Raw genomic sequence first — 14,464 nt, 5'->3', positions numbered from 1 at the left:
TCCGAGGGCCAGAGCTCCCAGCCCACCCAAGCCTTTCGCTGTGCTTTGCCCGGCCCCAGGCGAGGGATAGGCCTAATTTGAGCCCAGAGGCTTAAAGATGCTGTTGAACTAATTTCTTTGGTTTAATCAAAAAGCTCAAATCCGTGTGGTTTTAGAGCTGGCTGCAGCCGGCGTCCCCGTGCGGGGCCGGGGGGCTGGAGCGGAGCTGCGTTGGGGCTGGGCTTTGGGCTTTCATCCTCCAGCGAGCAGAGATGTCCCATCCTGTCCCCTGTCACCGGGAGGGGCAGCTCAAAGGGACCCCACGTGTGGCACATGCTACCCGGAGCTGAGCACGGTATCTGCGGTGTGTGGCCCCACACCACCCCAGCAGGTCAGGGGAGGTGGACCCCCAGGAACCCTTCTCTGGGCGGCGTGGTGGCAAGAAGGACCCATGCCAGGATGGAGGGAGGCTGTTACCTCCTCTTTGGGTGCCCTGGGGGAGGAAAGCCTCTCCCCAGCTGCTGCCCCATCTCCACCAGGACAGAGCGGTGCCACCGGCCACCCCTTGCCACACCACCCCCAACCCTGGTGGTCCCGGGGTCCTTCTGCCATGGGTCCTGGGAGCCAGGCAGGGGTTAAATATCCTTCATCAGGTGCTTCAGTTCCTTCTGCAGCTTCTCCATGAGTTTCTTGAAGGACGGCCGCTTGCCTGGCTCCAGCTCCCAGCAGCTCTTCATTAGGGCATAGACGGCAGGCGGGCAGCCCTCGGGGGGGTCCATGCGGTACCCCTGCTCCAGCAGCTCTGTCACCTCCTTCAGGCTCTGACAGGATGGAAAAGCCAGCTGGGACCCCCACCTCCCCACCCCACCGGGGCCCGTCCTGGCCAGGGGACAGTGGGGTGTCCCTGTCCCATCGGTGCCAGTGGGGTGCGACCTGCGGCATGCCCCAGCACAGCACTCACCAGCTTGGGGTAGGGCGCTCGTCCGAAGGAGAAGGTTTCCCACAGGAGGATCCCGTAGCTCCACACGTCCGACTTGGAAGAGAATTTCTGTGGTGGCAGGAGGAAGGGGAGGCTGAAGCCGGCCAGGGGCCACGCGGGGTCCCCTTCCCTCCCTGAGCGCAAGACAGGAGACGGCGCCTGCCCGCTGCCAGCTCCAGCCCCCCAGAACCCCCTCCCTTCCCACCACTCACACAGCCCTGGGTCCATCCTGCCGCATCCCACCGGAGCTGCCCCAGCTCCCACTGCACACCAGGGCAAGCGCTGGCCAGGACAGAGCCCCTGTTCTGCGAGTCACAGGGCTGAATGTGCCAGAAGCCACCACGGGGCAGAGCCGGGCCGGTGGGACGAGCTGGTGGACCCAAGGGGGTGAGCTGCTTTGGGAGGACCCCCTGACCCACCCCCCCTTCCTACCACTGCTCACGTTGTGTTTCAGGGCCTCCGGAGCCGTCCACTTCACGGGCAGCAGAGTGGCGTCCTTGCCCTTGGGATTGACCCGGGCCAAGCCAAAATCGCTCACTTTGGCCACGTTCTCCTCAGAGATGAGGATGTTGCGGGCAGCCAGGTCCCTGTGCACCAGCTTCTTGGACTCCAGGTAGTCCATGCCCTGAGCCACGTCCCTGCCACGGCCAAGCGAAGCAGAGCACAGTGTCACCACATGTCCCCTGGGGCTGCCCAGAGGGACACAGGGCACCAGTCCCCAGCCCACAGGGAGGAAGATGGACTTACAGAGCGAACTGGAGGAGCTGATGGGTTGGGACGAGTGCCCGGCCCCGTGTGCGCAAGAAGTTCACCAGGTTGCCCTGACAGAGGAGGAGAAATGCATAAGGACCGACAGCGCGCAGCTGCCCAGACTTTGCCTCCCGCAGGGGCTGCAGCACCCAGCATTCATCCAGCTCGGCCCCTAGACGGGGATTTTGTCCTCCAGCCTGAGTGGTGACGAGTCCCGATGGCCGAGGACCAGCCAAGTGCTGTTACCTTGCTCATGTACTCCATGACGATGTAGAGGCCGTTGTGCAGGATAACGCCGAGCAAACACACCAGGTTTTTGTGCCGGACCTTCCTGAAATGCAGGGGATGTGAGTCAGGGGGGTGCCAGGGTCGTGGGGCAGGGTCAGGCTGTGTCCCCCCCGTGTGGCACTCACGTCATGGCAGCCGTTTCGGTGAGGAAGGCCTGGGCAGTCACGTCACACTTGATGTTCTTCACAGCCACCTTCTGCCCCATATACTCTCCCCGCAGGACATCTGGGAGGGGAGATGGGGGTCAGGCTCAGCACCACACCTGACATCCCACTCCCAGGCTGAGCCCCCCATGCCATGGGATGGGGAGGGGACATCAGCAGGTGCCATTTGGGGAAGCCCACCGCCAGGGAACCTCCACACCCCACCTTCTCACCTACCTCCAAACTCTCCTTGCCCGATGCGTTCTCCCAGCGTGAGGTGCTGCAGGTTCAGCAACCAGCCGGCTGAGCACAGGCACAAGGGCAGGTTAGCAGGGGCCACCAGCAGGGCCTTGTCCCCAAAGCCTGGACAGCGACCCTCTCCCATCATTCCCTACCTTTGGCTAACTCCTCCTCGGCCGACTTCATCCCAGTTTTTGGTTTGGGCTTCACCAGTTTGGTGCAGATGGCTCCCTGCTCCTTCATGTAGTGCTGCCGATGGACAAACAGACCGAGGTGATGCGGCGGTGCCATCTCTTACCCCCAAGCTCGGGGCATGGAACCAGGAAACGTTCACAGGATGCTCCATGGGACCCCAGTACCACCAGTACCCTCAAGGGGCTGGGACCCCCTTCAGCTCGGGCAGCACAAACCGCCACATTTTCCCCAGCGGCACGATTCACAGCCCACATCTCAGCCCTGCTCCCCTCTGCACACAGCCGGGAAACACCGCAATGGACCACGGGCACCATGAGATGCTGCCAGCGAGGCAGACGGCAGCCGACAAGCCCCGGCTGGCGCTGCAGTGGCCGAGGGCAGGTTGCAGAGATGGCCGGGGCGGAAGCGGTGGGGTGGCTGTCGCAGCTACAGAGCGGGGCCGAGGCAGCCAAAAGGGGAAAGGACCCACCCAAAAGCAGAAGTTGTGTCTAAATGAGGAAAACATAGGGGAGTACAACCCTCTAGAGAGGAGCCGGGCAGCAGCTATGAGACAGGGTGAAGACAGACCATGAGGAGCTAATGTGGGAGCCCTGCTGGGTCAGCAGAGGGGAGCTCAGAATGCCTCAAGCCTCGTCCAGGCTCAGAGGCTGCCAGGACCTTCCTTCTCTAAAATGCCCTAAGCCTCGCTGCTGTGTGAAGCACCAAATGAGCAGGGATGGGGGGAAACGTAGCCCTGGACAGGGGACAGGGGCTGCTGCCAGCTGGGCTGGCTCACAGCAGAAAGCATCCCTGGGGCCTCCCAGATCTGTCCAATGCACCCCAAACCGAGCGGGAACCGCAAACCGTTGGCAAGGATGGAGAATTCCACCAGGTAACAAAACACAACGAAAACCATAGAGGGACAGGGACCTGCCGCTGCTCTGAGTGACCCCACGAGGTTCTCACCCACGGTCTGGTGCTGGCGGGGCTCGCTGCCTGGGGAGGGGGGTCTCACCTCGATCATGTCAATGAGGTTGGAGAAGTACTGCTGGCTGTCGATGCTGAGCGTGTTCTCCTTGTGTACCACGCGGTAGTGGATCACCTCCTTGCCAAAGCTCACGCACAGCACATAGTCACCGGGGTGCCGGACAGACTCACGCACCAGGAACAGCCCGTCCTCGGGGGGCTGCAGCTGCTGCACTGCCTCCACCCCGGAGATCTTCCCATGGAACCAGCTGGGGAGAGGAGCATTGGGGAGAAGGGCCATGCTGGCAGCGAGACGGGGAGAGCAGAGCCCCCTCCAAAGCTGCACAGACCCCACTGCATAAAACCCCTCCCTACGAGGTCCATCCAAGCTGGGTGGGCACAACTGGGGGTCTTGAAAGTTGTGTGCTGGCTCCAGCAAATCCCTCCATTGCCAGGGCATAGCTCCAGGCTGCTCTGCCCCCCGCTGCCCAGCCAAAACCTGGCTGGGGGGGAACGTGCCGGACTCATCCACAGCTCCCAGGGTCTCACCTGGGCTGCTGGCCCCCCACCCCGGATCCCCCCAAGCTGTACTCACGGCATGAGGCTGAGCTTGGGGTCAACACGGATGGCACCACGCTCCCGCAGTGCGCTGGCCGCCAGCAGCCCCTCCTGCCCCGTCTCATTGTGTCTGGCACGGTACCAGCCTTTGCCCTGGGGACAAGAGGGTCTCAGGGCAAGGGAAGGAAGGAGGGATCCTGCTGGGGACAGGGGGCTGGTGCTGTCAGCTCAGCTGATGGCACTAGGGTCCCATCCCCTCTGTGCCCGCCCAGGGCAGCATGCTGCTGCAGCACCCACGGGCTCACCTCCACGGCCTCAATGATGGTGACCACGTCGCCCTTGCGGAAGGCCAGCTCCTGGGCCTTGGGCTTGGTGTGGTCGTGCTTGGTGACACACTGCGTCCCCGAGGGCCAGTGTTTCTGCAGGGGAGAAGGCAGCATCAGCAGGGACAGCGAAAGTTGGCCCCCCTCCACCTCCCACAGCTATCGGGGTCAGCCCCAAGGACCGTCTGAAGCCCTGGCTGGAGATAAGGGGCACTGGGCACAAGCCGATGTTGGCAGGGGAAGTGCTGGCATCCTGTGGCAGTGCTGCTCACCCCAGACATGGTCGGCTGTCGGCACACCAGGGACTCCCTGTCCTCTCCTGCTGCCACCTGCCAAGAAAAAAACCAAAGGCAGTTGTGGAGAGATGGGGCTGAGCCGGCCCAGCCCTGGCCACTGCTGCTGTCCCCACAGGCTCCTCTGGCCAACGCAACTGCTGGCAAACCTGTCCATCGCGTGGGACAGCCTGCACCGTAGGACGGAGGACAAGGCTTGGAGCTGGCTGCAAACCCTGCCCGCACCGGCTGTAAGCCAGGGGACACTCCTGTCCCAAACCCAGTCGGGAGCAGGACCCAGCTGTCCTGGCCCCTGCCCCTTCTCCCCGCCTTGGAGCCCAAAGATGTGCTCCACCACCCACCGGCACTGCTGGCTTGAATATGTGCTCCACCACCCACCAGCACTGCTGGCTCCACAGGAGCCCATCATCGTGGCCGCAGCAGGGAATGCGGTTTTACCAGGAACTTGTTTTTTCACCTCCTGTTTCAGCAGCTCCAAGTCATCAGGGCCACAAGAGGCACCAGCTGCAGGGGCCCCGCTGACAGGGGACGTGGCAGTGCTGGCGCACGGGCTGCCTGCTGCAGGGGAGAATGCTGACAGGCAGGGCCGGGCTGAGGTGGGACTGTCACATTCACTGGCTGTGGGATGATTGCACAAGGTCCCCGTGCTCCCCTTGCCACCAACTTGTCACACTGGGATGCATGTGACCATGTTCCAATTCAACATTGTGCATCTTCTCCTCCTGGAGCCCTTCATCCCCAGTGCCACCTCCACAGGAGGATCAGAGACTCACAGAACCGTTTGGGTTGGAAGGGACTTGAAAGCCCATCGAGCTCCAGCCCCTCTGCCGTGGGCAGGGACACCTTCCACCAGCCCAGGTTGCTCCAACCTGGCTTTGAACACTTCCAGGGATGGGGCATCCACAGCTGCTCTGGGCACCCTGTGCCAGCACCTCACCGCCCTCGCGGTGAACAATTTCTTCCCAATACTGAACGTAAATCTACCCTTTTTCAGCTTACAGCCATTCCCCTTTATCCCATCCCTGTAAGCCTTGGTAAAACGTCTTTCTCTGTCTTTCTTGTAAGCCCCCTTCATATATCGCAAGGTTGCAGCCAAGTCTCCCCAGAGCCTTCTCTTCCCCAGGCTGAACAACCCCAAGTCTCTCAGCCTGGCTCCATAGCAGAGGGGCTCCAGCCCTTGGACCACTTCCATAGCCTCCTCCGGACCCACTCCAACAGGTCCGTGTCTTCCTTGTGCCAGGGACCCCCCAGTTGGACACAGTGGTCCAGGTGGGGTCTCACCACAGCAGAGGGGCAGAATCCCCTCCCTTAACCTGCTGGCGATGCAGTCCAGGATACGGTTGGCGTTCTGGGCTGTGAGCACACGTTGCTGGCTTATACCCAGTTTGTCAACCACCTGTAGCCCTAGGTCCTTCCCTGCAGGGCTGCTCTCAATCCATTCATCCCCCGGTCTGTACTGGTACCGGGGACTGCCGCGACCCCCGTGGAGGACTTTGCACTTGGCCTTGTTCAGCTTCATGAAGCTCACATGAGCCCACTCCCCCTAGGCTGTCAAGGCCCCTCTGGACAGCATCCCCTCCTTCCAGTGAATCAACTGTGCCGCCCAGCTTGGTCTCATCTGCAGACTTACTGAGGGTCCACTCAATCCCACTACACACACCACTGATGAAAATATTAAATAGTATCGGTCCCAGTGTGGACTCTTGAGGGACACCACTTGTTACTGCTTTCCACCTGGACATTGAGCCATTGAGAGTCATCACGCATTGACAGCTGCATCTTGTTGGATCCTGTAGAATTATTTATCTTCAGGTCGCTCAGGTGGTCTTGAACCTGATTTTCTCCTACAACGGGAGGGACTTTGTTTCCCCAGTCCCTTTCTTTAGAGACATGAGAGATTACCACCGAAAACTGAGCTGGTGAGTACCTCACCCTCCTCCTTGCTGGTTGTCACCAGCTCTCCCACCTTATTTTAAGGGGGGGACGACACATTTTCTTTAATCTTCCTTTTACAGCACAGGGGGCTGGAGGGGGGACTTCTCACCTGCTGGGGCACTGACCCCAAGCCTGTGCCCTTGGTGGCACTGCCAGGGCTGCCATGCATCCTCGTGCCACGGCATCATCCCCAAACCCACCACACTCTTAAAAGTAAAGTCACAGCTTCTGTAAGTTTTGTTCTGATTTCAGCACCCTTCTTCCAGATCCATTTTGCAGCTGAAATCTCTCTCTGCCTCTCTGGCCCCTTGGAAACTTCTAGCCAGAGCAGGACGGTGTCTCCCAGACTCTGCTGGGCTGGGAGCAGCGTGGGGGCTCACTCGGCTCCTTGGAGCAGCGATGACGGTCTTTGTTCTATTCCTCTTTTGGAGGTGAGTCACGGTCACTCCTCTGCATCACTGGTGGTAAACCCCAGCCTGTCTCCGTGACGGTGAGGATCTGAGGACGTACCATGTGGTCCTGATCCAGCGCAACAACAACAAAGGGGCAACTGCAGCTGTTGCAAGGTTAATATCAGCGGGCAGCAGTTGTATCTGTTCCACAAGCCATTGTTAGCTAGCAGAGACATCCGCTCAGCCTGCAGCCCATCTGTGCCACATGTATTATGTCGGTGGACTTAGAGATGCAAAGGCAGCCACCCTGTGCCTGCTCCCATCCGACGTGACTGGATGCAGCTCAGCTCACTTCCAGGATGGGCGAGGACTTGATGGGCACAGAGCTTAAGGATGGGGTCTGCTCCAGACCTCTCACCATGGTACAACCTGGTACAAGGAGGGACATGCTGGCTGGGCCAGGAAGGACAACATCAGCTCTGACAGTTGGTCCTTCATTTTCTCCTCCTCTGGGACAGTAATTTCTGGGGAAAAGCAGCAACTGTTTGCTCAGTCCTGCCCGAGTGCAGACAGCAGGTGGTGCTCAGAAGGGACAGATCCTCCTCTCCGAGCACCCAAAGGCCCAGCTTCTCTTCTGCCCAGCTGGCACTAGGGCTCACGGTGCAACATGCAGCCCAACATGGATACTGGCCACTGGCAGAGCCTGGAGCCCAGCCACCAGCAGGCAATGGCAGTGAATCACCTTCCTCCGGGTGACACTCACATGCCTCGTCCTAAAGCACCTATTTGTTCTTGGAGATGTTTAGATTTAGACAAGATATTAGGAAGAAATTCTTCACCGTGAGGGTGGTGAGATGCTGGCACAGGGTGCCCAGAGCAGCTGTGGATGCCCCGTCCCTGGGATTGTCCAAGGCCAGGTTGAATGGGGCTTGGAGCAACCTGAGTTGTGTAGTTGGGTAGTGGAAGGTGTCCCTGCCCATGGCAGAGGGTTGGAACTAGATGATCTTCAAGGTCCTGTCCAACCCAAACCATTCTATAAGTGTATGAATCTATGTTTGATCCATGCAGTTCCCATCGCTGGAATGAACATTCCCACAAGCGGCACGCATGGGCAGAAAGCCTGGGAGGAGATATTTCTCCCTTCTTTGTTTTGGAGCTGCTCTACGCACTTTTTTTTTTTTTTTTAATTAGTTAACCTGAGTACTTGGAATGAGGGTGAGAAGCACAGAAGCACGGTGGGATTCAGCGGAGCCATCCCAACCCTGGACTGGAGAGTTCAGGCTGGTTTCCAGCACACAGTTATCCCAGCTGTGGAGCTGCCAGGACCCAATGGCACAGTAACAGAAGAGGGGACATTGGCAGCCTGCACCTCTGCACTGAGGTTGGAGCTGGATGCGTTATGGACACGCCTTTGAAACACAAACTGGAGAACTTCTTTATCAACACCCAGCCGCACTAAGGGTCACTTGGACAAACGGCAAGTACAGCTCTTTTGCTGAAAAATCAGGTGATGCCTGACCATTTTCTCCACTGAGAGAAACAGTCTTAACCATTTAACCATGCTCTTAACACTACACCACCATGTCCATCCCTCTTCACTGGCAGAGCAGACCCATCAGCCGCCCTCAGCAACCCTAACAGAGCCTTGCACTTACCTCCCAGCAATGTCCATGCAGGGCCCTGGGGGCAATGATGTCTTGGGGTAGCTCGCAGCTATGCCTGGACTTAGATTCCTGAAATCCTGGAGAGTAAATTCTCTTTCATATGGAGCAGCAAAGCTTTATTTTCAAGGGCATGCTCCCAGAAAGAGCTACTGCGTTATTTCCTGATTTCTCTTCTGGTAAGGGCTGTAGATGCAGCGTCCCAGAGGTCCTAGTGCCTGCCGCCTGCACAGTCAAACATCAAGCATTAATCAGAGGTGACTCATTGTTTGACAACACTTAAAACAACTTTTACCCTTTGAGGGCACAAGTACACACCCTCGCCAGACATGAACTGGGAGATCACCAGATCCCATATCCTGGAGCACTGTGTAGCACTCACAGAAAATTAACGATCCCTGGGACCAGGGATCCCAAAGTCTAATCCCATCTCAGCACTGTCTTCTGTGAGACTTTGGGAAGGTTGATCCAAGATCATGGCTGCACCTTGCTGGTCTATAGAGGATGAAAACACAGATGCATTGCAGGCTGGAACAGGCAATTGCAGAGACACTTTTAAATGAGAAGCACCATCAAATGGCAGTGGCTTATCTGTATCCTCCAGCATCCGCAACTAGCAGGGAGGGAATAATCGCCTCTGCAGCTCATCATCCCAGCCAGAAAGCTGGAAACCAGTTTTGCACTAATGTTTAACATTTCCAATATTCTGAGCAAAATGTTGAAAAGGAAGAAAAATGCCATTTCAGGCAAACACCATACTTCATCCAGGGGTCTCGATTTTTTTCTGTGTACTTTTCTGTTTTTAATAAAATGGTGCTTAAGCCTTCAAAAAATACTGGCAATTCAAGGGCAAAGGCAGTGCAGAAAGACAGTATTCCAAACTAGCCAGTAGTTTGAGCTCCTGATTATATTGTTCTATCAACAAACAATTTCCCCAAGCCATTCAAGCCAGTCTGTTCATAGGATTCTTGGGACATGTTTCCCCAGGAGCACTCCTTGCATTATCCTCTGAATCTGTAAGGATGGATCCTTAGTTACCAACTCTCTTCAAGCTTGAGAACAAACACAAGAGTACATCATAACAGCGCTTGCACCACACATCTGGGCTCAGCACCAGATCTCCTGGGGTCTGCACAGTACTCGCTGTGACACAGACGTTTCATACTTTCGGGTTTTGCCACATCCTGTCGTTGTTACAGATGTGACCACGGCCCAGAGAACTCGGCATCACGCACAAGGAACAACTCACTCAGGTTGCATAAATGGGCTTTCCCTGTCCTGCTGTACAGTGGCAAAAAGGCTCCTGCTTGCTTCTGCCAGAGCTGGTCTCACACCATTTGCCTATCACCCAGTCACTGCCTCAATCTTTAATACATTGATCCTCAAAACTGTCTTCCTCCCTCCTCTAGTGCAGTAGGGTAGGTGTCTGCACTGCACAGCCAGGTCAGGGTGGCACAGCCAGGTCCCTCTGAAACAGCCTATGATGAGCCAAAACATCAAGATTTTGTAGCACTTCCAAAATTGCTGGGTCAAAGTTCAATCGTATGGGAAATGCTTTTCTCACATGGTAGGCTGAGGCTTTAACCACTTATTAAGTCTTCCTCCTGACATCCTTCCTCTGGGTCAGTGAGAGTCAAGCTCACGGTCACAAGCACAATGTCCTACAAAAACTGTTGAGCAGTGCCATTCCTGGTAAGACGAAGGATTGGAGTTATCCAAGGAAGCGAAGGTTGGAGCAGGAAGATGGAAGAGATGGGCGACAACATGCATTATAAACAGCAGCACATTTTGTACAGAAAAAACAGCTACTTTCAGCACAGGTCCACAGCCCATAGGCTCTCTTTTGCTGACGCAGCTCCCTTCAGTCCACGCTGACAACGCGGTTGGACTCACCAGACACGTGCCTTCCCAGCCTGAGGAATCTGCCCTGTATTTCAAGCCTTTAAGAAGGGAATCTGCAAATGTCAGTATGTCACAAAAGCAGACAACTCTTTCCTGCCTTGCCTCCGGAGCAACTTGGGGGCAGTGAAGGGGATTCTTTTTACCTCTCCTTTTAGCATCTGAAATCAAACATCCAGGTCCTTTCTGGCTTCCTCTATAGTCAAAGGAAAAACAGGCACATCCAGAATGCAACCAGGTGACCTGGTTTCAAATGCCACCCTGAGCAAGCCAAGGTGTCCAGCGTGCCTCTGGCTTCCTCTGCTTGTAAGGGCAGCACGCGACGTCTAACTTGGTCTTTGACATCTGACCTCCAGGTTTAAAGAGAAAAATCACTGAGGTTAAACACCCCTTTTCATCGCAAAGATTTACATTTCAACGCAACAACAAAGGGTATTTCACTCTTGGTAATGGCTGGAGCTTTAGATGATGCCTTAACCTTACCCTGCTCCAAGCAGCTGTATGCAACACCGGGTTCAGATGCTGCTGCACACACCGCACTGCCGGGAGCCAGACTGACACTTCCAAGAGATTCCCCTCGGTCCCTAGCAGCGCCCAAAAGCGGTGAGGACAGCAAAGATGCTTTTACTAAACCCTTACAGATCAAATAGCAATGCACAAACTTATGCCCCAGCAAGAAAGTAGATCGGGCATGCTCAAGGGACGAGTGGAAGATGCCCTGCTACAGCTGCCAGGTCATTACACCCAAATCCCACTGTGGCAGCTGTTTTACCTGGACACATCAAGCCTTCACTGCAGTGCCCATGCTTGTGTGTCGTGCCTGTTCTGGGGGGTGATGTGCAGCATTTGGATGCATGTTCTGCACCTGGGTTCTTGGTCTTTACAGGCATCTACGTCACTTACCCCGAACAGGGACCGCTACATCAGACTTCAGCATTTGGTATTGTAACTTGGCTTTCATCTCTGGCAGCACCTGTGGCAGTGTCTAATGGTTTTACTTTCTGCCTTCTGATGAGTGAAGCTTGTTGGAGTAGATGCACCACTTGATCCTCTTTTGATCTAAGACAAAAGGTTAGAAATTACTCACAGTATTTCAACGCTTCCCTATCTTTCTGATTTAGCAGAAACAGATGACGATAACTGCATGGCAAGAGGAAGATCAGAGTCAAGGCTTCGGCACGAGGTCATGGTAACACTAAGTGTACAGAAGGATGGCAGCCGCCCCAGCTAAGCCAGCTAGCTGTGAGCACCTTTTAGCTCAGAACACACTGCACTGTAATAGTTTAATACAAAAATGCATCTATTTGAACATCTATGGAAATGCTGAAATGCATCACTCTTCAAATACCTATTTTTGTATGGCTTACAACTCTTAACTCAGAGCACCTAAACAGAACCTGCTTTACAAACCTGCTTTACACACCCCCCAAAAAAAGTACTTAAAGAAGAAACAGGCTTATTTGACAATGAATAATGCAGAAGTAATGTTTTGCAGTAAATTCTAAAAAGCCATTGTTCAAAATACCCCCAAAAGCCTGAAGGAATGTGAGGATTGATTTTAATGAAGTTTAAACAAAGAATATATGCATGAAGCTGAAGCCTGTGACAATCCAGTGGCTTAACTGGCAACACCACACAGAAGAACAAAAGCGTTCAACTCTGGTTTTCTCCATTGTACTCTTTTTCCTGGTCCCATTATGACAACACTAAAGCCACATTACAGCCTCTCCTCCACACATTTGCTTGGTCAGCTTTGCCAAAACCACCAAAAAGGCTTTAAGCAAGCAACTACGTATCTCTGTACAACTCTGCACACCACTGCTCCCAAACAGTAACCCCTGAAGTGCAAGACCCCTGCTCGAAAAGGGTGGGGTAAAAAACCCCAAACCTGTACAACAGGGCTATAAACTGCCTCCAGTTGGAGGGTAGAAATCCAAAGTAATAAAGAAAATCTATAAAGAATATATACAATACTAGAGGATGGGAGGGGTTTACTTTTTTTTTCTTTAATAGTATTTGACTGTCTACCTGTTTTACTGTGGGAAGAGGTTTTTTCTAGAGCAAGGGAGTGGGAGGGGAAGGAGACATAACAGAAGGAAAGGAACTGTTGCTACAGGCAACTTCACTCTCACACAGTGGTGCGATTTCTGTAGTGATTATAGTACAATTTAAAAGTACTTACAGTACAGTATTTCAAGGAAAAATCATTAAAAATGTAAACAGACTAAACCAGGACCTCTTTAGATATAAAAAGTTGGAAGCATATGAACATTATTTTATACACGCAGTATCATTATTAGGCAGCATCTTTTTTGTAATCTCTTCCACCTCCTTCACCCTCTACTCTTCTAGCTGTCTCTTTTTTTTTTTTTTTTTTTACCACATGCATTAAATATACTTTTTGGAGATGCCAAGGGCCCCATTCCAAGTCTCCTGTTTTTTGTTAGTTTTGTTTGGGGTTTTTTTTGTGTGTGTTTTTTTATTTCCCCTTGAAAGTTAGCATTTTTAAATCATGCTAGGAGATGGACAAGATAAAATGATAACAACCCAACTGAACTGAAGGCAGCTGTATGAAGGAAATACATAGAATTCTGCAGTTCTTCCTACACATGCCATGGAAGGTGGAAAGTTATTTAGAAGATCACCACCACTACAGCATACGTAGCAATTAAGCTTATCTTGCAAACACTCACCTAAAGCTAAGGTAGCCAGCTACTTTGAAAATTAGAAACCAAGAATTTCGTGTTCAAGCTGAAATCACCTTAAACTTCTGCACTGAGACACACAGGTTTCAGTCAAGACTGGTTACAGCAATTGTAGTTTAGTCTCATATGCTATTCTCTTTCATCATATTTAACATAAGTAACTGTAGGATTTTAATGTTTGCTTATTCAATAAGGAAGTCAATGCTTTCATTGCAAATAAACTGCATGGTCAGGCAAATTTTAAGTGTCAATGAAAAAGAAGTAATTATACGTAAATGACCTTTCCTACTGCATACCAAACTAAGAATGACTAAGCAAACAGAATGGAACAGGGCTTGAGTTATGCGCTGTTCAGTTTTATGTGCCACAATAAGTTCTATAGTTTTCCACACAGGCAATAAAAAATGTGACAGAGGACCCAATGGCAGACAAAAACATTTAAAACAAACAGCATATTTAAAGACAACTGGGCTCTCGTTTGCAATATTCACCCACTTTGATGAATCCTTTCATTAAAAAGTGAGCAACACCAACACAATTTCTGGTGTTACTTGTGACAGAAATACAATAATAAGTAAAATGCAGACCACATCTCTCAGTAGTTTAAAAGTGCTCTTTTTTTCTACCTGTGCATGGGCTGTGACATCACCTTACTCCTACAGTCTCCAAAGTATCCAACTTCTTCTAACAGGGATCTTGCAGCCCAGGTTCATCTGACAACGCAAGATATGAGAAAGAAAACACATTAAAAAATATGTGGCAACCAGGTTTTTAACAGCAAAACACAGAAGGCAAAGAATCAAAAATCAAGTTTAAAAACTGTTTAAACAGTTCTGGAATTTTGCTTTACCTCAAGTAAGAAAATGTGACAAAGTGATCAAGCTTTAGACTCTCTGGAATGAGCACACAGCTACAGCATTCAAGACATCTCTTAAAAGCTTTTCTATAAATAACGACTGCGTTCAGAAAAGCAATGTGAGCTTTGTAAAGCCAAGTAAGCATGCCTGGGGGCTTGAAACACATCTCTGACAAATTCAAATATTAGTCTTTCCTTAGAAATCAGATGGTACAGAGGTCTCTCCCTTCCTGGAGAGAGTGTTGCTATCAATATTGTTTTAACAGAGCAACTCAGCAGTGCAGAGGAGTCAACGCATCACACTTCACACGCTTTCAAAAGAA

At 52.9% G+C, this 14,464-nt stretch overlaps 1 protein-coding gene across 9 annotated transcripts in view; it reads right to left on the bottom strand.

The window, feature by feature from the left end:
* Positions 1–98: 98 nt before the first annotated feature.
* The window catches only part of MATK (megakaryocyte-associated tyrosine kinase), a 31,179-nt gene continuing 16,813 nt past the window's right edge, over positions 99–14,464 (bottom strand). For 2 of the 9 annotated variants that reach the window (XM_055708367.1, XM_055708372.1), the window contains exons 7-21: positions 13,912–13,998; positions 11,484–11,639; positions 8,676–10,776; positions 4,673–4,729; positions 4,383–4,496; positions 4,115–4,230; positions 3,569–3,788; positions 2,535–2,628; positions 2,377–2,442; positions 2,122–2,221; positions 1,955–2,039; positions 1,706–1,779; positions 1,391–1,596; positions 941–1,027; positions 99–800 (exon numbers count right to left, since the gene is read on the bottom strand). In XM_055708367.1, coding sequence (XP_055564342.1) covers positions 316–800; positions 941–1,027; positions 1,391–1,596; positions 1,706–1,779; positions 1,955–2,039; positions 2,122–2,221; positions 2,377–2,442; positions 2,535–2,628; positions 3,569–3,788; positions 4,115–4,230; positions 4,383–4,496; positions 4,673–4,681 — 1,656 coding nt within the window. In that variant the 5' untranslated portion in view covers positions 4,682–4,729; positions 8,676–10,776; positions 11,484–11,639; positions 13,912–13,998 and the 3' untranslated portion in view covers positions 99–315. Of the gene's footprint in view, positions 801–940; positions 1,028–1,390; positions 1,597–1,705; positions 1,780–1,954; positions 2,040–2,121; positions 2,222–2,376; positions 2,443–2,534; positions 2,629–2,747; positions 3,168–3,568; positions 3,789–4,114; positions 4,231–4,382; positions 4,497–4,672; positions 4,730–5,150; positions 5,252–8,675; positions 10,777–11,483; positions 11,640–13,911; positions 13,999–14,464 lie in introns of those variants that run through there. The other 7 variants (XM_055708373.1, XM_055708368.1, XM_055708369.1 and 4 more) reach the window with 7 other exon arrangements.

The sequence above is a fragment of the Falco cherrug genome, chromosome 4 (assembly GCF_023634085.1).
Source record: "Falco cherrug isolate bFalChe1 chromosome 4, bFalChe1.pri, whole genome shotgun sequence".
Classification (NCBI taxonomy): Eukaryota; Metazoa; Chordata; class Aves; order Falconiformes; family Falconidae; genus Falco; species Falco cherrug.
This window is presented reverse-complemented; position numbering and strand designations above follow the sequence as displayed.